Source organism: Podarcis melisellensis (assembly GCF_964234715.1).
Source record: "Podarcis melisellensis genome assembly, chromosome: 4".
In the NCBI taxonomy this organism is placed as follows: Eukaryota; Metazoa; Chordata; class Lepidosauria; order Squamata; family Lacertidae; genus Podarcis; species Podarcis melisellensis.
This window is the reverse complement of record NC_138531.1, coordinates 97,923,729-97,947,266: the sequence shown is the minus strand read 5'-3', so window position 1 is coordinate 97,947,266 and position 23,538 is coordinate 97,923,729. Positions and strand designations below refer to the sequence as shown.

At 42.7% G+C, this 23,538-nt stretch overlaps 1 protein-coding gene across 3 annotated transcripts in view; it reads left to right on the top strand.

Moving 5' to 3' along the window:
* The window catches only part of RAB6A (RAB6A, member RAS oncogene family), a 58,713-nt gene continuing 35,175 nt past the window's right edge, over window positions 1-23,538 (top strand). The window contains exon 1 of one of the 3 annotated variants that reach the window (XM_081910179.1): window positions 1-490. In XM_081910179.1, the coding sequence (XP_081766305.1) occupies window positions 421-490 (70 nt within the window). In that variant the 5' untranslated portion in view covers window positions 1-420. The remainder of the gene's footprint in view (window positions 491-23,538) is intronic. The other 2 variants (XM_081910180.1, XM_081910178.1) reach the window with 2 other exon arrangements.

Sequence of the window (23,538 nt, the reverse complement as noted above, 5' to 3'; positions counted from 1 at the left end):
GAGGCGGGGAAGAGGCGGCGCCGGCGAGCCTGAGGGAGGAGAGGCAAGGCCGCAGGCGGGGCCGGGATTGCCTCAGAGGGCGACGTTGCGTCGTGGCTGCCTGGCTGGCGGAGGGACTCACGGCCGCCCGTCGCCGGAGAAAAGAAGAGACCCGCCGGCCGCTCCCGCCCTCCCTTCGCCGCTGCCTTTCCGTGAGGGGAGAAGGAGGAGGAAAGACCCGCCGCGGGGGGAAGAGCGGGCGAGCGAGGAGCAGCGGCGGCGGCGGCCTCCCTTCCCTCCCCCGTCCCCTCACCCCCTCCAGCCCCCTCGCCCCTTCTCCGCCCCCGAGGGAGCCCAGCCAGGGGAGCCCCAGGACGGGCGGCGGCTCCTCCCTCCTCCGCTTCCAGCTTCCCCACCTTCCTCCTCCTCCTCTTCCTCATCATGTCGGCGGGCGGAGACTTCGGCAACCCTCTGCGGAAATTCAAGCTGGTCTTCCTCGGGGAGCAGAGCGGTGAGTCAGGCCCCGATCCTAGCCCGGTGAGGGTGGGGGTGAGCAACGGTGAGACCCTCCCCCCCGACACCTAAACACCCCCCCCCAAATCTCCTACCTGGCTGCCTCCTATTTCACCCCACCCCAATGGGGGGGTGATCAACGGTGAGACCCCCCCAAAAAATATCCTACCTGGCTGTCTCCTATATCGCAACACCGCGCCGCATCGTTCCCTCCCTCCCTCCCCCGCCGGTCCTGTTGGACCCGATCCAGGCTCAGGCGGAGACCTCGGATCGCTCCCCGCCGCCCTCCTCCTCCTTTCCTGCCCCCTTCATCGTGGGTGCGGCTGGAAAAGGGGATCTTTTCCTCCCCCGATTTTGGCTCTATAATCTGGGTGGAAAGGGAAAGAGAGGGATGGAATATCCTCCTCCCCCCCTTGAATCCCCCTTGGGGGCCAACACCCCCCTCCAAAAAAAACCCAACACCCCCCCTCCCCAGAAACAGCCATCTTTCCCCTCTGCTTGCATATTCCTAAGCAACCTCTCCTCCCTCGGATCGAGGCCCCCAAGCCCAAATCCCTGCTTCCCACCTTCTTCCTGTCGTGGTGGGGAAGATGGCTTTGGTGCAGATGGAGGGAGTCATTCAACCCATGCACGGATCTCTCCAGGCCTGAAGCTTGGAGAGCCTGTCTGGTGCTCTCTCTAGCATGGCCAGGTGCTTAAAGCGGGTGACACTCGTCTTTTTCTGTGCCTCTGTTATCAAGCACCTCCTTCCCTGCTGCCACTCCTGGTTGTTGTTGTTGTTGTCGTCGAGACCTTGATTTTCTCCTTTTTCCTCTCCATATTCTGCCGAAGGAAATGGTCACTAAAGGGGAGCCTTGCTGCTCTAGGAACGAACAGGGCCACCTAAATCTTCCCCTTCCATTCCAGTGTAGAAGAAACCAGAGCCCATTGAAATGTTATCTGTCCCTGATTGCACTGGGTTCCTCTTATTCTTTGTATATCTCTCCATCCCTTTCCCTGCCAGGAATAGATAACAAAAATGCAAAAAATAAAAATAGTACACTATGGAAATCTCCAATATTTCAGCTGTTCCTAGGCATGAGATAATTCATTTTGAACTTCCGAGGCTCAAAAGCCCCCCCTGCTGTTGTTCCTCAGATGGGGAAATGTGAGGGTTTATAGTGTGTGTACCTGCTTTCAAGTCTATGTGAGGTCCTGGATCTGAGAAAGGAGTAAGGATGGTAGGAATTCCTGTTCATTAAGGGTTGTGTGCAAATTGCTTTTTGGACCACTATTTTTTCCCTCAATGACAGCCCTGATCCTTTGACAATATTCTAAAAATTGAATTCAACACTAGGCGATTGACTTTTGTAAGCTTCTGTAAGAATTGAGACCTTTCCCGCTGCTTAATCCCTGACTAGATAATTTTTTGGAACAAACAATTCATGGTTTTCAGATGTGGGCTTGGCAGAGTGGTATGGTACACGCTCCAATTAGTAGAAGAAAAAAATAGTGGTCTTGGGGAAAGAGAAAAGCTTCAAGTAAAATAAAAGATTTAGATAATAGCATATTAAGCTTTTTATTATTAAAGAAACCACAGCCTTTACTGGGTGTGGAATGAGGTGAGAAGGCGGCCAGTTCTGCTTAATACATGTTTTCACAATTCAATATGGTTTCCTCACAGAAAAACAACCTAATCCAATGATTCTAGTAGTCTAGACATTTACCATAGTAAACCTTTCTTCTTTTCACCTACTCTTCCTTTATCTACATGCCCACTTGCTTCTTAGGAAACTAGGCTTTGGTTTCCCCCAACAATTTGCAGTTGGTTATTTTAGTCCAGAAGACAGGGACCATAGTTACCGTAAGTCATGGCATATCTAGATAGCAGAGCTGAGGGAGGTAGTCTTACACCATGGAGCGCTGGTATCAGCAAATTAAACTGGATAAAATGAAAAGCGGTCTGATGTCAATATAAAGCACCTTTTTATGTTCAAACACTTTCATTGGCCATTATCTGGATATGCAATTTTGGCTTCCCATCAAAGAGATTGCAATACTGTGCACATTCACCAGGGAGTAAGTCCTTGAATTCAGTGGGGCAATAAAACATGTCTCTCTTGTATCTGTCTCTACAGCCACAGCAGGTGCTGTAACTCTCCTATAGTTTGACTTTATCCTGGAAGCCAAAGGCACACTCTTCCATTGTCTCTTGAGACAGATGGATGCCAACAAACTTCAGAATAGGCATTATGGGATTGCACTGTCGGTGGAATGAGTACTTGTAACCACTGTTGGTATTGAGAGGGCGATTCCAAATTTTTAATATATGTATATGTTATTATTCAAAACACTGAATAATATATAAATATATAATTGAAAATTATTCCCTTTAGCCTCCTTGTAATCTTTGCATCTGTCTTCTGCTTTAGAAATGATGGAAAGGAAATTAATCCATGTAGCCTACCTTGATCTCAGCAAGGCATTTGACAAGGTGCCCCATGATATTCTTGTAAAGAAGCTGGTAAAATGCGGTCTTGACTATGCTACCACTCAGTGGATTTGTAACTGGCTGACTGACCGAACCCAAAGGGTGTTCATCAATGGTTCCTCTTCATCCTGGAGAAGAGTGACTAGTGGGGTGCCACAGGGTTCTGTCTTGGGCCCGGTCTTATTCAACATCTTTATCAATGACTTGGATGATGGACTCAAGGGCATCCTAATCAAATTTGCAGATGACACCAAACTGGGAGGGGTGGCTAACACCTCAGAGGATAGGATCACACTTCAAAACGACCTTGACAGAATAGAGAACTGGACCAAAACAAACAATTTTAACAGGGAGAAATGTAAAGTATTGCACTTGGGCAAAAAAAATGAGAGGCACAAATATAAGATGGGTGACACCTAGCTTGAGAGCAGTACATGTGAAAAGGATCTAGGAGTCTTGGTTGACCACAAACTTGACATGAGCCAACAGTGTGACGCGGCAGCTAAAAAAGCGAGTGCAATTCTGGGCTGCATCAATAGGAGTATAGCATCTAGATCAAGGGAAGTAACAGTGCCACTGTATTCTGCTCTGGTCAGACCTCACCTGGAGTACTGTGTCCAGTTCTGGGCACCACAGTTCAAGAAGGACACTGACAAACTGGAACGTGTCCAGAGGAGGGCAACCAAAATGGTCAAAGGCCTGGAAACGATGCCTTATGAGGAACGGCTAAGGGAGCTGGGCATGTTTAGCCTGGAGAAGAGGAGGTTAAGGGGTGATATGATAGCCATGTTCAAATATATAAAAGGATGTCACATGGAGGAGGGAGAAAGGTTGTTTTCTGCTGCTCCAGAGAAGCGGACACGGAGCAATGGATCCAAACTACAAGAAAGAAGATTCCACCTAAACATTAGGAAGAATTTCCTGACAGTAAGAACTGTTTGACAGTGGAATTTGCTGCCAAGGAGTGTGGCGGAGTCTCCTTCTTTGGAGGTCTTGAAGCAGAGGCTTGACAACCATATGTCAGGTGTGCTCTGATGGTGTTTCCTGCTTGGCAGGGGGTTGGACTCGATGGCCCTTGTGGTCTCTTCCAACTCTAGGGTTCTAGGATTCCATACCTGAGGGTGTTTTTTAGTGTTTCTGTATAGAGGTAGTGCATTTGGGGGCAATAGCATGCCCATGCTAAAGGTCACGTAGGTCTGAGCAATCAAGGAGCTTTTTGCTAGTATTTAAAGATGGTTGCTTGTGCCAAGAAACTATTGATAAAATAAAGACAAAGTGCTGGCCTCGGACCTTTTGGATATAGCTGTTTGATAATGTGATGCATAAATCTGAATAAAGCCTTTGGGATTGGCATCTCAGGAATACCTTTCTTTTAGTAGTTTCTCCCCCACCTTAGTAGAATTCTTCTCACACCAAAAACCTCTGTATATTTCATGTAAATTGATATGTTGGTTCACATGGTGCAGTGGCCAAGGTGGTATAAAGATGGCTGACCTAGATACTGAATATCTCTGTCTAGGCTGAAAACAATGTTTGTGAAATTTCCAATGAAATTGGTACAGCTCTGAAGTGATGGATATGTTTTGTAAAGCAGTGTAAGGTGTACAGTATCTTCTGTTGTTTTAATTTTGCTCTTATAACACACACACACAGAGAGAGAGAGAGAGAGAGAGTGAGTGTATACACACCCTCTCAGTCCTAACAACCTTGTGACTTGGATTAAGCTGAGAGAGCAAGACTAAACCAAGGTCACCCCGTGAGCTTTGTGGCTAAGGGGGCGATTAGAATCCAGGTCCTCTGGGTCTGAGTTTAATGCGCTAACCACTACTTCACCCTGGTTACCGTATATTACTCATGCTTTTGTGCTGCGTTGATTGTATTTTATGTAGAAAAATGGAATAGCTTTGATTAATGGAAGCTGTAATTTTGCTATTTAACCTTTCTTTAGTTCATTATTTATGTAGCAAAATTACATGTTGAGACAGTAAGAACTCCCATATGGCTTTTATAGTCTGTATAAGATGCTGTATAAAAGTCTGCGAGCAGATGACGTAATCCAACTACTTTGCAGGCCTTAGAAGATTTAGTCTAGAATCATCTCTCTAACTGGTCAGCTAGATGCATCCAGTATGCTCATAAGCAGGGTAATAACCCTCACAGTGAATCCCCATCTACTAGTAATCAGTGGCATATCATTCAGGAGGTTCTCGTTTGGTTTGTAAGTGAATATTAGCCATGATAAGCATCTTCCAGGATTTTTTCTATTAAAAACAGAAAGAAATGGTTTCCATTTCATGCTTTAGTTAATTTTGCATTGTCAGACAGAAGCCATATGCTCCTGCTACACCTAGGAGAGTGGAATACTGTTCTTTTTAGTGGTCTGTTTGCCATTTTCTGAAGCATCTGACAGGTTATTAGGAGTTACTGTAAATCAGTATGCCAGGGCTCTGATCTGGCCTCTTCTGCAGGCTGCATAAATCTTCCCTTTAACTATGTGTTTCTGATTCTTAATTAAGTTTGTTAAAGCCCCAAATGCCTGCGCGGAGATACCATGTGATCAAGGATGCTGCCTGAGATTGGATGCTCTGCAGCAATTCTATTTTTACATATGCTTCAAAAATAGAAGTGTGTTCTAGTTGGAGATGCAAGTTGAATCTGCTCTAAATAATATTGTGGCTTTTCTATCTTCCGGTCTATATCTGCTTGGACTGTGGTTATTTCTTAAGCTAGAGTTTCTGATTGAACCACATTGTTGTATTCCTTTCCTTAACATTTTTGCTATATCAACACATATGAATACTGCATGCTTAAGACTAAAGATGTCCATACTGGTATATTTTTTTCTTAAAATGAAAGGTGTTATGTAATTTATATAAATAAATAATGCGGTCTTAATGATTTTTCAGTTTGTCAGCCCAGTCCAGCTACTGTTGTTCAGGTTGCGATAGCAGTTTGAGACTGACTGCCAGTATATAAGATAAGATAAGATAAGATAAGATAAGATAAGATAAATTTATTGTCATTGTCCGTATATACACAGTATACACAACAACGAAAATCAAACACCCAAAGACCGGGTTCACATACACATTTGCACGTATCTCCAACACTCTCATCCTATTCAGACATAATCTATAAAACATAACATAATCCAGAATATAACATAACCTATTAAAGGCATAACATAACCTAAAACCTATCTCATTCCTTCCTACTCCCTGCTTGCTATTTCTTGCAACTGGCCCTGAGATCATTATTTAGTGCAATCAGAGCTCTTGGATAGAAACTATTCAGAAGGCGTGTGGTTCGTGTTTTCATTGTCCTATATCTTCTGCCCGAAGGCAACAGTTCAAAGAAGTTGTGAGCAGGATGGGTGGGATCTCTCAGGATATTGTGTGACTTCTTCAAGCTGCGAGACGTGAAGATCTCGTCCAGGGTTGGTCAGTAATAGTTTCTGATGATGTGCTGGTATATAATCTTTAATACACTATATTAAGTTGTTTGGAATAATGTGTGGCTTATTCTTGATGCAATGGGCAGATTCAGTTTTGAGACTAACTAGATGTAGCCTCCAAGGAATTTTTTAAATATAAAGACAGGATATAAATGCTTAAAATAAATTGAGGCCTTTTTGCTTTACCAACTGCAAATAATTAGTTAAAAAGTTAGCTCTTTGGGGAAAGAACCTAATTCCTAATGAATAGATTTTTAAAGAACAGTTGGGTACATTGGCAGTCTTTGGTTAAAAAAAATACCGTAAGTTGAAACTATTCATCCTGCCTATGTGGGGAGGAGAGCGGGGAAGACTGTTGACTTACTCTATCTACTTCCACATGGAATCTTTGCAGATGTGAATACCAGGAGGAGGTGGGGTGACTGGAAAAAAAGGAAACCCTCTAACCTGGATTTCAAGCTCCCAATGCCACCTGTCACTGCCAACATTTGCTTGGAAGTCAGGTTACAGGTATAAACTGTGAAAGTTTCAATCCTTTCTGGTGCTGTAGTTGCTCAAAGGTCAATGAGTCAGCTGAGATCTGTAGATGGTATTGCAAAACCAACAGCTCCTGTCCTGCAGGAATTGTTGAAAAGGGTGTGCTTGCTGTTTCCCCCCCACTTTAATCCAGTAGATTAGAATAGTCTTCCCTGATGAGTTAATTGATTAGTGTTTAGATCATGAGAATGCTGTTGGAAATTTATGGTAATCTGCACAAGAAGCAAGAAGAAAGTCTACTGGTGTTGGATCTGTTGCAGCAGAAAATACAATAAAGTGCCCTTGGAAGACTCAAAGCAGCTTCCCTTCTTCCACTTTTGGCCCAGACTGAAAAGGAAGCAAGTAGCAGGCTGTTTGCTTCCTTTCAACATACAGGCCTTGGTGGTTGTCAGCAGCATGCAGTCTCCTCCTGAAGTTTTCTTGCACCATGAAGCTACTGCAGATGTGCAGCCTTCATCTTCTGCTGGCTTTGGGGGCATAAAGGGGTTGATTTGCTCCCCCAATATCTTGGTGTATGGTTATGGGGGTGTTTCCTAAATGGTATTTAGAGAGTTAAGAACTATCTAATGTAAGTATTGTTAGGGACATGGGTGGCACTGTGGTCTAAACCACTGAGCCTAGGGCTTGCCGATCGAAAGGTCAGCGGTTCGAATCCCCGTGACAGGGTGAGCTCCTGTTGTTCAGTCCCAGCTCCTGCCCACCTAGCAGTTTGAAAGCACGTCAAAGTGCAAGTACAGTGGTACCTTGGGTTACATACGCTTCAGGTTACATACGCTTCAGGTTACAGACTCCGCCAACCCAGAAATAGTGCTTCAGGTTAAGAACTTTACTTCAGGATGAGAACAGAAATTGTGCTCCGGCGGTGCAGCAGCAGCAGGAGGCTTCCTTAGCTAAAATGGTGCTTCAGGTTAAGAACAGTTTCAGGTTAAGAATGGACCTCCAGAGCGAATTAAGTACTTAACCCGAGGTACCACTGTAGATAAATAGGTACCGCTCTGGCAGGAAGGTAAACGGCGTTTCTGTGCGCTGCTCCAGTTCGCCAGAAGCAGCTTATGCTGGCCACATGACCCGGAAGCTGCCTGCGGACAAATGCCGGCTCCCTCAGCCTATAGAGCAAGATGAGCGCTGCAACTCCAGATTCGTCCGCGACTGGACCTAACGGTCAGGGGTACCTTTACCTTTAATGTAAGTATTGCATGTGTGGATACTATACACTGTTGCTTTATGCGACCTTAAAAAACACACACAAACACACACACCAGTGACTCAGTGCCTATTTAAATAATTTGGGAATGGTATGGCATAAGCTTTATTGGGCCTGGAATAAAAACAATATTCCCCACACCCAGTTTAAAAGGACATTGATTGTTTAATTAGCCAAAGGCCTGAGAGAAGGGGGATTATTTTGACTGGCTCTTAAAGATATGTGACAAAGGCACTGAGGGAGCCTCTCTGGGGAGAGCATCCCACAAGCATTTAAAATGCTTTGACCCCAACATATCTAATAGATCTTCTAAGCTGATTCCCAACTGTTTGTTTGGTTGTTTTTGGTATTGCTGAGTAATTGCATCATATTGACTAAACATGTGTGTTTGTGTGTATGGTTATACAAAGGGATTGTACACTGTTGTGGTTAGCTTCATAGCAATTCCGCCATGTGATTCAAATAGGATAAGTTTGCATTAGTTACTGCTCCTTGAGCTCATGTGGTATGCTAGGATATTTGATAGTATCTGGGAACAAGATTTTTTTGGTGTGTGTGTGTGTGTGTATGTGTTGAGGAACACCAACATTATGGGTGATTCACATTCTGTGATTCTATGCCTTGGTGCTACAGGAGCAATATTTGGGCTCATCTGCTCAGATTTTGCAGCAAACCAGAATTTGTTGGTTCAGATGTTTAACTGCTTGCTGTAGAGTTTACTGCAAAATCAGAAGTTGAAGGGACTGTGCAAGCCCACCTTTGATGGGCAGCAGGGCCTATATGGGAGCAGATATCCAGGCCACGAGTTTCATAGCTCTGTATGCCAGCAACAGCATAGCAGATTGGGGACATAAGCAAATAGGCACCAATGGTTAAATGACATGGAAGAGGCCCCTTTAAAACTGGTCTCATTCTTTTTTGATAACTGAAACAATCTGGGAAGCCACCCAGAGTGGCTGGGGTAGCCTAGTCAGATGGGTGGCATGTAAGTAAGTAAGTAAGTAAATATCATCATCATCATCACCATTCCTCCTTAGTCTGTTTAGTTCCTTCAGCTTTTTCTCATGTAACTCTAAGATTTGTTTTATTATTTGAGTTTTAGCTTTCACATTTTAAAAACTTGGATTTTTGTTTTCCCCGAATTGGTTTGTGCAACCCCATTAAAACCCACCCTTAGATCTAAGGAAAGCTGAAAGGGTCAAATGTCTAAGGGTTGCCTCAAGGCAAAGAATCCCATTGACTTACGCCATTCAGACTTTGATCATGCTCATGAGTGTGCGAGTCACTTGCATTGAATCATTTTCTGTGTCAGCACCTCTTATCTACCTTCTCCTAGCACATTGCTTCAAGTTTGCATGAGTGACTACATTAATCCGTGTTTATGGTATAGTACTGTCATAAAGCCTCTTTTGTTATCATTGACCATATCATATGAAACAAACTGGAACTTCAGGACTCTTGTTCAGGGATGATAATTTGAAGAATCATAGAGTTGGAAAGGACCCTGAGGATCATCTACTCCAACTTTTTTTTCTAGATCACTTACTGCTGCCTTGGAGTATGTAGATGAGTGAGACTGTATCTTTTGTATAATTGTAAATTGTTTAGGATTTGGGCAGCTATGGCTAGAGGACTTTATGTGTTTTGCATTTACCCAAGATTTCATATGTATCTTATTTTAAAATATTTCTAGACAACTTTCTATTAAAAACAAACCTTAGAGCACATTACAGCATTAAAACATATATTCAAACCCTTTCTCTGTATATAATGGTAAAAAATTCCAGCCTGTAATATCCAGTATGAATGATTGGGAAGTGCCTGAGCAGAGAGAGGTTATCAATAAATGTTGGAAGCATCCTACTGCCTCTTGTAAATGGGGGCAGAGTATTCCAAAGTATAGGTGCTACCATGGAGAAGGCCAGATTCTGCATTGTCCCTAGATGAAGTGCAGCCAACAAGACCTCTCCAAGGACCTGAGCAGTTAATAACAAGAACCTGGATATGACTCAGTACCTGATAGGCAGCATATACACTTCCTTCAACACAAAACTCAGCAACTTTGGCAGAAAGAAAAAAAACCCCAGCACAACTGGCACTCCACCCAGTACCTTGGCTGCTGCATTCTGTACCAGCTATAGCTTCCAAACCAGTCCTAAGGGTAGCCATACAAAGAGCCCATTAGAGGAGTTCAGGCCATGAATCACAGTTGGTCAAGCTCTTACTGTGTAAGATTTTTTACAGGAGTGTATTCATCACCACCTCAAAAGTGGTGAGCTGCACTCCACGCCATAAAAATGCATTAACCACTCCCACACGCCTGCTCAGCCATTGCCCCCTATGACTTGAGTAAGCCGTGACAGGCAAATATTGAAATTATAGGATGTAGGCAGGACAGCTCCAAGTCCTCAGGCCACAAAAATGAGCTGATTCCACAAAAATGGGATAAAATGGTGCATTGGACACATGGCTTGGCACTGCACTAATGACAGTATTCAAGCTGGCATGAAGGTGAGCAATTTCATCCTCAAAATACCTAGCAAAATTGTCTCAGTAGGCAATTAACCATTCACAGGGGTAGATGTCAACAAGCCCTGCACCACTCAGGATAGCTCTGCTGACAGGCTATTTCAGGAGGCAACAGAGACAGTAAAGTCGTCCTTCTCTGCCTTTACTGCTAGGTAGGTAAAATTATGCATTCTGAACACATTGGGTCAGTCACACATTGAGTCTTAATGCCTTTTGTGCTCTAATAGTAGTCTGGCTTGTTTCATTGCCTAGAGCTGCTTAGAGAACCAGGGGCACAGCACTGGAGAGGGCACCCAGAAGTGATATTGTTGATAGTCCTTTGTGATTTACTGTTCCATAGCGAGACAAAACCTCAACAGAATCACAGACTTCAGCTACCCCAAAATTATCTAGACTATCCTAGGAATCCCAGTGGTGACCATCCTAATGGATCTCCTAGCATACAAGGGTTGTGGAGGCAACCTGCTGTAAGACCAAACTTCACCTGGTAGCGGTGTGATCATGATAATAACAAGGCGATTTTCTCCACTCTCAAATATCCAGACCATCCCCTCACATCAGAAGGCAAAGACGTAAATTGAGCATCATGCCTTGCTCTGTGCATCAGCCTGATGACAAATCGAGACAGCCCCATGGTGTACAAGATGCATTGTATTCAGTCAGGCCTTTGGTCCTTCTAGACCAGTATTGCGTACCTTGACAGCAATATTGTGTACCCTGGAAGCAGATTCCCAGGATTTCAGGCAGAGAACATACACCATACAAACAATTGGCAGTGTTCTTTCTCACCCTTGTAGCACATGATCCTTCTAACCTGGAGATGTTGGGAATTGCACTTGGGATTGTCTGTCTATAAAAGTCTGTAACTGAGCTGTAGGCCTTTTTCTGTGCATTTCATGTTGAGTTTTTGGGTTAGGCAACTCAGCTGCATCTTGCATTAGTCTAATAACATTTGTATAATACAAAGACCTGAAACTCTATCCTGCTGTGTTAAACTGCTATTCCTTAGCTATCAGAAAATACCTAAATGCTTGTGGATTGTTGAGCAGGATTTTTACAGATTAGATAATCCTCCCTTTTGAGCAAGCATGCTTAAGTGACAAAACAATCTGCTGATTTGAAGTAGGCTTACAATGTGTACATGGTGTGTTTGTGATATGTATATGGGTGTTCAATGGGTTCTTGCCCTTTTACTCTTGGTACAGGTATGTTCAGTGAACAGGGAAACTGTCTTTATATTGTCACAACCAGTCACTTCTCCACACATGAGACCTTGACTGCTTTTTAAAAAATTAAATTCAATTAATAATGTACATACACCGATCAATTGGAGAGGGATTTCCAGAAATGTTGACTCGCTCTTATTCTGCAATCTCATATCAACTCTCTTCTTCTAGCATCTTGATGATCCTGTTGTTGTTTAGTCGTTTAGTCATGTCCAACTCTTCATGACCCCATGGACCAGAGCACGCCAGGCACTCCTGTCTTCCACTGCCTCCCGCAGTTGGGGCAAACTCATGCTGGTAGCTTCAAGAACACTGTCCAGCCATCTCATCCTCTGTCATCCCCTTCTCCTTGTGCCCTCCATCTTTTCCAACATCAGGGTCTTTTCCAGGGAGTCTTCTCTTCTCATGAAACAGCTTCATAGATCCGACCTTAATTAGCATCATATAGTTAGTTCCCTGATGTGCCTTCTTTCTGATTAGTTGCAGTTCATGGATCTCTTAAATTCTCACCCTTGGTGAAGAAAAGACTCTTGGCTCCAATGCCTCTTTAACTGATTACCATTTTACAATTGTCCCATACAAAAGCTTCCAAGCCCCCAAAGAATGGTGTGGAATCCTCCTCCCTTTCAGCTACAGCTTTACTTGGATTGATGAACACAGCCTTTCTCAGTCTACAGCCTCAATTCTTACCTATACTATTCTCTTCCCTTCCATCCTTTGCCATTGGGAAGCACACCACTGATCTTCCCAGGAAGTTATTCACATTGGTTGAAAAAATCACTACATGGATCTGTATGATCCGACAACAGAACTGATTTGCCATTTGAGTGTAGTGAATGTTTATAAAGGAGGGTAGCTGTAGAATTGGGAAATCCCTTATTTAAGAAGTGTCCGTTTTTAGACATAGTTGTGCCCAGGATTATTAGGGTCATGGGTATGTGGAATTCGTTTTTAAAAGCCTGTTTTTTTATTTCCCCTGTTGTACAAGTTTCTGAAAGTTTCAAATTCTGACCTCTTGGGTCCAAAGAGGGCTGACACTCTGCGCATTCAGGCAGAATCGGAAGACCACCTTGTTTGTAGTTCCACCTACCTTGGCCTATCTTCTGTGAATTGTTCTTTTGTGAACTTGGATTAAAGAAATACAATGAAAGCGTTCTAGGCAGTGCATGCTGCATAGAGGCAATGGAATCAGGTCCAGACACGATCGTGAATGGTGAGGTTGGAAGGGGGGAGGATCCCCACAATCCAAGGCTGGATTCTGCTGCCCCAGCCTTAGTCTCAGCTATAAAATACGTGTAACGTGGTGAGAGCATTCTAAAGTTGGTACTGTTTATGCAGCTGTGTCTTCATTGTGCTAATTACAGAGCTACTTGGAGAAAACACTATTTAAACATTCAAAGCACTTCAAACGCCTCCTTGGTAATCCTTATATAAGGTGGGCTGCTAATGTTAATGTACTGCAAATGGCTGAGGCTAAGCATCAGTAGCTCTGTTTAGGGACAGTGCTGCTCATTCAACAAATCAGTTTATTGGTGTTGCAACAAAGCCACCTTTTGCACTTCTTTCCCCCAACCTCCTTGTGTTCCTGGTGAATTCGTGTTTCCTGTGAGGCCAAAACTGTGAAACTAGCTAAAGTGCTGCCTCTAATCCTGATTTGTAAATTAGCATCAAACAGATTTACAGAGATTTATCAAGCAGGGCATTGTTCTTGCTTAAGACCACCTAGTAAGTGTATGGCTGATGTGACATTTGAATTACCAACTTTCTGGCTCAGTTCATTCTCTGTCCTGTGCATGCATCTTGTTAGCTGATGTAGCTCCACCGTGGTACCTCGGTTTAAGAACAGTCTGGCTTCAGAATGGTTTGGTGTACAAACTCTGCAAAACCGGAAATAGTGTCTTGGTTTGAGAACTTTACCTTGGTTTAAGAACGGAATCTGAACGGTAGAAGGGCACCGGCAGCAGGAGGCCTCATTAGGGAAAGCGTGCCTCGGTTTGAGAAAGGTTTTGGTTTAAGAATGGACTTCCGGAACAGATTAAGTTTGTAAGCCAAGGTACCACTGTACTTAGTTTTGGCCATTTGCTTTGCCTACATACTTGATGTATGTGGTCCAGTACTCGTTGTGCAACCTCCTCCCAATTACTGCAGGTAGAGAAGGGACAGTTCTTTGCATCCAGAAGTGTGTTCAGTGTGGAACTATCATTATAGCCTACTTGATTTACTAGCAAGTAAATCATACTGCATACACAGCTATGGGTGGTAATCAGATGTCAGTAGGAATGGCCTGCCTTAGTTAATGTGTCCATTAGTTTGATATTGCAGCGAAAGTCATTATGTTGTTAACCATTGGCTCTTTGGGGATGCATGAGCTGTGAGACTTTAAAAGCAGGAACTACGTAGCTTTGTTTAAAATGAGCTAGACATTTTCCCATAAAAACCTTGCGGCTTTTATGAGACTGTAGCAGACTGTCCTCAATATTGCTCACAAATATAAAGCTAATTCACTTTAGGGACGAAGACTATAGCTTTGAGTTATTACCATATGTCACCCTTGTTTGGAAATAGAAAAGTCACCAAAGCTCAAAGATATTAATCTTCTTCCAGATGATGATACTTCAGGGATATGACTCCTTACAGGCCAGTGGGGCAAGTCCAGTTATCTGTAACTATATCTTCCCTAGATTGGTAGTTGCTTGATAGCTCCTTGGGCTGGTAGTTCTTGCATGGCTCCCACTGTAAGTCAAAGCAGTGAGATGGAAGTTACTGTATTTTTTGCTCTATAAGACGCACCAGACCGTAAGACGCACCTAGTTTTTGGAGGAAGAAAACAAGAAAAAAAAATACTTTGAATCTCAGAAGCCAGAACAAAAAGAGGAATCGCTGTGCAGCGAAAGCATCGATCCCTCTTGCTGTTCTGGCTCCTGGGATAGCTGCACAGCCTGCATTCGCTCCATATGATGCACATTTCCCCTTACTTTTTAGGAGGGAAAAAGTGAGTCTTATAGAGCAAAAAATATGGTACTTCCGCTGCAAGGAAACCAGAGTAAATCATAATGGGATCTTGATGGATCTCCTGTAATGTCTTGCACTACCTCAGTGCTTTGTGCTGACTAGAGAGAGAGAGAGAATGTGTGTGCGTGTGTGTGCCTTTTGCAGTGCTGTGTGAATTCTAAGCAGTGGAGTTTCCTGTCAAATTGGGTTGCTTGAGAGCAGCTCTATTGCAAGTATGCCTGTGTTCCATGTTGCTCATCCTCCTCCTTCATTGACATCACCCACTTGCAGATTTGGCATGTAACTTCATTACCCTTGACCTATTGTGTAATGTCTGGCATGTGTTACATTGTCATAGGTTTCTAAAGTTATATTAATGTGACACACTAAAGTGGGGGGCATCATAAATGATTAACTGGACCTCAAGGCCTTGATGTGCTCTGCAGGTAGCTTAAGCGGTTGTGTTAGATTTTTCTGATTTGCTGAAAGTTTCCATAAACATGGCTACTTAAAGTCTTTAATATTGTCTTGGTAGTGCCTGATATCTGAAGATGCTTAAATGGAAGGCCAGTATTTTCTCTTGTGCAGTGCCTCATTGATGGTTTGCCTTTCTAGCCCAGGCTTCCTCAAACTTGGCCCTCCAGATGTTTTGAGACTACAGTTCCCATCATCCCTGACCACTAGTCCTGCTAGCTAGGGATCATGGGAGTTGTAGGCCAAAAACATCTGGATGGCCGAGTTTGAGGAAGTCTGCTCTAGGCCATCTTAGAAGAGAGATTTGTATTCAGTATCCTGATAGAAAACAAAATATAAAATGTAGAATCTTTTTATTATGGCATTTGGTTACTGGTATTGGATAACTACTTAAAGCTGTAAGATTAACAGCAGAGCAGTCACAGCCTTTAGAAACTCTTATCTGGCAGAACGTAAATGGGGAGCTATTCAATTGGGATATACAGATTACAATTTAATGAGCCTGTCCTTGAAGTTCTGCTGTTGTTGGAAACTGACTAAACTGGTATGATCCGCATAGCTTGAAAGTATTGCCTTGCAAAGTTCCATTGGGAATAAGGCATCTACTTGGTAAAATCCTTATGTGATGGGATTACCTAGTCATTTCCGCTTCTGCCTCTCATGAAAACCCAGTCTTTCTTCAATGACTGCATTAAAGACAAAAGTGATGTTTAGGTTGGAAACCACAGGACAGCTGTTAAATAAAGCAAAGAGAGTGTTATGTTCTATAGAAATATACTGTCTTTTAAAATGGAAATATTTACGCTTAAAATAATTTTAAAACTCCTTTCAGCTATGTTAGCCTCCAGGATTTTAGGAGTGCCTTTATTGATCACATGCCTTCTTAATTACTCAGTGAGGGACATTTATATTGTGAAAACTTTCTAAGCCTTCTCTTATGGGATTTTCACCATATTTTCAGTTGTTTTGTGCAGTAAGATGGCAAAGTAGCTCTGGCGTCAAACAAATCTTTCTATAGCCACATACTAGGTCAGATGCCTCACTTCTTGAATACCTGATTTTATTTTGCTTAAGATGCCTGACATGCAAGTGAGACATCCATTGAAAAGCTGTCACGTGATTAAGAAAACAGTTTTGAATGGGGAAAGGGGAAGGGAGGACAAAATAGGGGATAAATTATGAAGTGGTATGTATAAATAATAGAACTAGCTCAAGCCTCAAATTAAAGATGTCTTTTCTTTGAGTTTGAATGCCTTAATACAAAAGCCTTTAAAACATGTACATGCCTTCGAAAATTGATCTGACCAAAAGGGTATAAAGCTGATACTTTCGTTTATTGTATTGTTTTAAAATGCACTCCTTTTTAGGCTTGCAGTGGAAATTGCATAAATAGCATTGCAGAAGAAATGGAAAATGTCTCCTAGTCTACAAGGACTGTGATCATGCAATGTTAATTATGTAACTAAAATATTCACGCTTAGTGGCAGCCTTTTTGAAACTTGCATTTCCACCAAATTCCTCTACTTGAAAACGTGGCCAGCTAGCACTAGCCAGCCCTGTACCCACAACATGCACTTGTATCTGCTGCCTAAAACCTTTTGACATGTGTGATTGCTAGATATTCTCAGAACAATGGGTAACAAGCCAGTTATGTGGTCCAACTTAGAAACTATGGTGATTAAGTGGTATACAAATGGTCAGAATACGGAATAAAAATACCTTAACTGGGTGCAAGAAGAATTAAAGGAAGTGAGCAGCCCCTTAAAAATGGCCCTTCCTCCTAAACGTTATGTTCTTTGGCAATGCTCTCATGATAGCCTTCTCAGGAAAGGATCTGACTTGCTTTCGCTTTTCAAGAAAAGAACTCTGGCGACAGGTTTGGGTTTTTTTAGCACCCTCATAGATAAAACAGATGTGTAAGGTTTCAAAATCCCAGCCTATGTTAAACTGTTAATTTGAAGGTTTCTTCTCCTTTAAGCAGGCTCTCTAATAAAAGATCTGAACTTTCCCACCTGAAGCAAAATCTGCTCCATTGGCCATTGCATTAAATTATCCTCTTGAGAGTGAATATTGCTGCAGTTATGGTTTTGTCATGTGAATTATTACTAAAAAATTTAACGCCAAGTGACCTGAAAAGTGTTGCTGCTTGATGAGGTGTACTGTTGCTCAAAAGCATATGGTTCTCCCCCTTCCCCACTTAATCATGTGGAAACTGGCTCCTTTCAGACATCACACTGAATTGTGGTACATGTACTTCTCATAGGCTTGAACTCAAAGAATAGTTTTCAAAATTCCAACAAGCAAACCATCTGGAGCTGTTGTCTGCTGTCATTTTTTACTGATATTAAATATGAGTTCAGGTATGTTTAACCACACTAATTCTCCAATCTGAAACAGTAATAATAAGGGAGAGCTTTCTGGATATAGGCAGAGAGCAGGAGGTCCAAATTTAGTTTTTGCTATATTGTACCATCGAACAAATAAAAGACCCTGAAAAACCTAGGGGCTGAAACCCCTCCTCCCCAAATTGAGGTGTGAGTTGCTGCTGGGAGAAGCAAAAATTCTGTTCTGGGCATTCTTAAGTTTTTATGATGTCCTTTTGTCTTATCAATAGTAACTCAAGGACCTTTGAACATTCCAAAGGTTGCCCTAATTAGGCATTTCCATTGGCTCCCAAGACAGACAGATGCCAACCATCCAATTAAAGCCCTGTGTTTTGCATTAAGTGTGGCATGATGGTTGCTGGAACTAGAACAGGTGACTTAGTAGCATCATACAGCTGTTTGTATTTGGCCAGCCAGGACTGTGTTTGCCTGTTTTTGGCACATAATATTTCTGTTGCACTTCATATATAAAACACTGATTTCTCTCCACGTTTGGCTTCCTTGGAGTAACTGCAGTTAATGAATGAAAGAGTTTGAAATTCAAGCTACCTGAAATGTAACAAACAAATCTTTAATAAGATAATAACGAGGGTCTTAATGTCAAAGCACTGTGGTATACACTACAAAACTAGAAATACGTTTCTGAAGATGTTGAAACCCCAGTATCTGCCACTTACCTACTCACCTTGGACAGGTACTGTTTGGTCCCTCTACAAGCAGCCAAGATGAAGCAGCACCTGACCCTCTGTCTCCCTTCTTTCCTTCCTCCAGTGCTTCAGCACTGTCCTGGGTGTCTGTCCCAGCCCTTTAGCACTCAGCCCAGTGGCCAGCATAGTCCTGTGTTTCTTTTCTTGGCAGTTCTGTGACAATTAAATGTGACTTGCCCACATCTGATTTTAAAGACCCAGTGGCCCCTTAAGTCCAGAAAACGTTGGTAGCAGATGGAGATAAAGAGTAGCTGATTTTCAGTGATTCTAGATCTCTTACTTGCACTTAATGATAGATAGATAGATGATAGATAGATGATAGATAGATGATAGATAGATAGATAGATAGATAGATAGATAGATAGATAGATAGATATTGCATATTTCACTGCAGAATCTAATTGGAATTGCTTTCTTTCTGCCACGTGGATATTCACAAGACACACTTCTTAGCAAGATGCCTGTGTACACACACACACACACACACACACACACCCAGCAACCTATATCAGTTGCTGCTTTCTGGAGCCAAGTGTTACCCGGCTAATTTTGTAGTCTTCCTTTCTTTCTTTCTTCCTTTGGCAGTGGTGGAGATCCATGGGGCAAACCTAGCTGCTTTTTCGGAAAGTTCTTTGCTTCCCCAGGGTCTCTTGCTCAAGGTCCTCCACAGCCTAAGGGATTGCACACCACAATGTAATCCTCTAAAGGTTGCTTACAAATGACACGAAGTATAGTGAAAGAGATTACACTAAGTAATCATACAAATGTCAACCAATAGTTGGATCTCAGATTTAACTATTACTTTGCTAGGGTTATAATATATCCTGAAATCTGCCCACTCTGCATACTTAAAATACCTTTAAAATGTGTATTTCAAGCTGTAAAAATGCCTCTTGCTTGGTATTTACAAGAATATGGTAAAGGGAATCTCCTGCAAGGAATCCGACTTGGATTGGTTATTTCTGGTCAGTTTCTATTATTTTGATGTATTTTCTTTTTTAAAGGAGGACAGTTAACTCTTGGTTGCTTAACTTTCTGTGACCCAATTTCAGACAGACAACACTTTTTTAAAGTTAACATCAATGTCCAGACTTGAGCATGGGGATGAGCCCCCTGTTGATACTTTTTCCAGAGAGCTACACATTTGTCCCTAAATGTTGGGGTGGGAATGCAATTGCTTATGTACTTGATTGCATCTTTAGGTGTGGATTGCTGCTGAAATAGTGCTTAAGGATGCAATGGCAGGTGCAGCTCAGAGGGGTTCTGGAGCCTTTGTGTCTGGCATTTGTTGTCTGTAATTGCCGATTAGCTCTTCCTCTTATCTTTGGGGAAAAGATAATAGATGTAATCTTCAGGCTGTGGAAAAAAACATGCACCCTCAAATATCTTGCCACTTGAAATAGCTTATCATATTGTTAATAGTCTTCAGGGGGCAGGAGTGACTTACTGTATTTTTTGCTCTATAAGACTTATTTTTCCCCTCCTAAAAGGTAAGGGGAAATGTGTGTGCGTCTTATGGAGCGAATGCAGGCTGCGCAGCTATCCCAGAAGCCAGAACAGCAAGAGGGATTGCTGCTTTCACTGCGCAGCGATCGCTCTTGCTGTTCTGGCTTCTGAGATTCAGAATATTTTTTTTCTTGTTTTCCTCCTCCAAAAACTAGGTGCGTCTTGTGGTCTGGTGCATCTTATAGAGCGAAAAATACGGTACCTTACCTATGATATTAAAAAGAAATACTTCCTTTTCCATGCTACTAGCGCCTGCTGCTGTGTGTTTCTGTGATCTGACTACTCTTGCACTAAAATCTCAAGTGGTATTACCAATAATGAGATGTGGAATTAAATAAAATTCAGTTTGAACTATTTATCGCTTTCCAAGTGCTTCAGATATAACAAGCACTGCCTGGAGATTAGAGAACAGGACTGTAAATCTTCAGGCAAAGATTATCTGATGTTATTTTTATTTGATTTTCGAAAAGCATAGTACAAAAAAACCCCCATCAACTTGACAAAGAACTGCAACAAACGTCTGAGGTGTAATCTCTCAAATAATAGCACCATCAAGAGGAAAAGGAAAAAAGCACTTTGGAAAAAAAAGAAATGCATATTGACACTGAGCAGAACAGCAAGCCTATCTAACATCTGCAGATAAGATTTTTCCCTACCCAAAAAGCTAGTTGTGCTCCTTGGGGTCTGCTCTGGGTTTATATTTTAAAGTTACTTAATATAAGCAGTATTACTGATCTGACAAAGTACTCTACATTTCTAGCGTAGCTGGCAGTCCCTGCAGCCTCTCCTTCTCTGACCAACGGATGCAAGGACAGCTGTGATTATATTTCTTGGAGGCAGGGAATGCAACCTCCCAGGAGCCTTTTGTCAATATATTTTATCTTGCCATCTGCTAATACTTAGAACTTAATTAATATGCCCTGGTTGCATGCAAATTGGACTACTCTTGCCTTCCCCTAGTGCTTCCAGATGTTTTGGACTACAACTCATTCCACAGTCCGGCAGCCAGGATTTTTGTTAGGGGGGCAGACCTTTTTTGGGGGGGGCAGAACCTCAGTTTGCTGTATATTTTAATTGATTTGTGGGGGGCAGCTGCCCCTCCCTTGGCTACACCCATGATCCTGTTGTAGACGCTTTATACGTCTTTAATAATATCTTTAATAATGATTTTAACTAGTTGACCTGGAATGGACAGTGAGCTAATTGGCTTGTTATTTCCTGAACTCCCCACCCCACAATTCCCTTTTTTTAAAAAACGCTGTTACAAACTTTCCTTCCTTCTATCATTTTTTTTTGGGGGGGGGTTGTTTCCTTAAAAAAAATATCATTGAGATATAAACTATGGATTGTGGAAAAGATGCACAAATTAAGCAGCTTTTAATATTTTAATAAGTATGTTTGTTGCCCTTAAATTTTATACACAGGGCAGTTTACTAAGAGAAGGAAGCAAATGAAACCTAAAAATACAATTGAGTTTGCATAATTTTGAAATACAGATAATTTTTTTTTTTGGGGGGGGGAGATCTTTCCCCAGTGGGCCTCTAGGTTTTTGACACTTTTGGGTGCAGAATGCATGCATTCCTGGCTAGGATAATAGATGAAAATTCCAAAAGATCACAGCACAGCACAAGGATCTCTAAAACCCATACCGCATCTTCTCCCAATCATCTTTTCTCTAAACGTGTGATCTGAGTACTACTTTCTTGACATCTGGCTCTTGTAGAGGTGATAAACTTGCTGCTTTTCTTAAGCTAGGAGAGCACTCTTAGGAATGCACCAGCAGCCAGCAAGTAGGCATGGAAAATCTTGTTTACTTTAGATATTGCCTGTCAGACTGACTGGAACTAAGCCCTCCAGTTTGCACTTGGAGGCAGACAAATTGTGATGGGAGAATAGGATCTGCTGCCCCTCCAGGCTTATCTGCAGGTGGAGCCTGCTTTTTTTTTGTAAGCTCTCCACTGTACAGAAGACTGCATAGGTTGCTGATGTAAAGTCAGAGACCAACGATTTCAGCATTGCTTTGAAATCCATCTGTATACGTTTGCATTGAAAATGTGCACAAGTTATTCCCAGATAAAGACAGGAAGGAAATTCTCATAAGGCTAGACAATAGATTTTAAAACATTGTTTTTCTTCTATGTGGAGTGTGGAGAATATGGGTTAGGCTATTTCATTAGCAGTGTAAAAAAAAGTAAGCATTTCACCAGGGCCTGGCAGCCTGGGCTCATCATACTTTGGGTCTAGAAACTGAGGATAAGGAGCAAATTCTGTTCTCAGTGCTTCCTGCTGAAATTCAATGAAACTAAGTAAATGGGAGTTGAACTAGAGCAATGAAACTAAGTATCAGAGTTGAACTAGAGCAATGCCTGCCTCTTGTCCCAGCCACCAGGTGTTTTTAAACTTGGCCTGACAAACATCCCTTTCCTCCCATATAAATGGTTTGTATCATTTGCTTCTATGGAGGAAGGGGGGACAGGAACAAGACTCTGCCCTGAATTCCCAATGTACAGCCTCCACCAACAAAGACTTCATGGTTGGGAAGTCCCTATAGCATACAAGCATTCATTCAGCAACTTCTTGCATTCCAGACGAGCATTTCCCCACTTTCTCTTGAGGAGAAGTGGAAGAGGCTATGAATCTAATTGTGTGGGTTGTTGGATCATCTTCAGTGACGACATCTGCAAAATTCTTCACGCGGGTGGCGCTGTGGGTAAAACCTCAGTGCCTAGGACTTGCTGATCGCATGGTCAGCGGTTCGAATCCCCGCGGCGGGGTGAGCTCCCATCGTTCGGTCCCAGCTCCTGCCCACCTAGCAGTTCGAAAGCACCCCCAGGTGCAAGTAGATAAACAGGTACCGCTTTATAGCGGGAAGGTAAACAGCGTTTCCGTGCGCTGCGCTGGTGCTGGCTCGTCAGCTGCAGCTTCGTCATGCTAGCCACGTGACCCGGAAGTGTTTTCGGACGGCGCCGGCTCATGGCCTCTTGAGCGAGATGAGCACGCAGCCCTAGAGTCGGACACGACTGGCCCGTACGGGCAGGGGTACCTTTACCTTTACCTATTTTGCATTTGGTGTGAACCGGTTATCAAGAGTCTACTTCCATTACCCTTGATAATGTGGTGTTGATATTTACGTGCTGCTGAGAATGGGGCTAGTTTAGGGTTGATTTCCCCACCCCCAACCCCCTCTTCCAGTGGAGCCAGAGTATGCAGAATTTTCTCTCTTCTGAGGATGCTCTCCTGCTAGCTGGGTGTCATTCCTCATTATTTCATGCCATTTCACTCTACTCTAGCTTCCATTTCTGCTTCTTTTACACCAGACAGTCATAAATATTCATGTGGGCTTCCGTCATCCCTTTAGTCTTGTATACTTAGCTCATGGCCTGTTACTACTACTTTTTTAAAGGGCTTTGTCTTAGCATGCCAGTGGAGAGGGCTGCTTAGTGTACTAATGCTTGAGACTATTAGCTTTGCAGTTGAAAGCACCCGGGCCCTTTTGAGAGCTACACAATCGCTTTGTGTTTGCAGGGTTGTTGTTTTTTTGGAAATTTAGCCATCAGTTGCTGC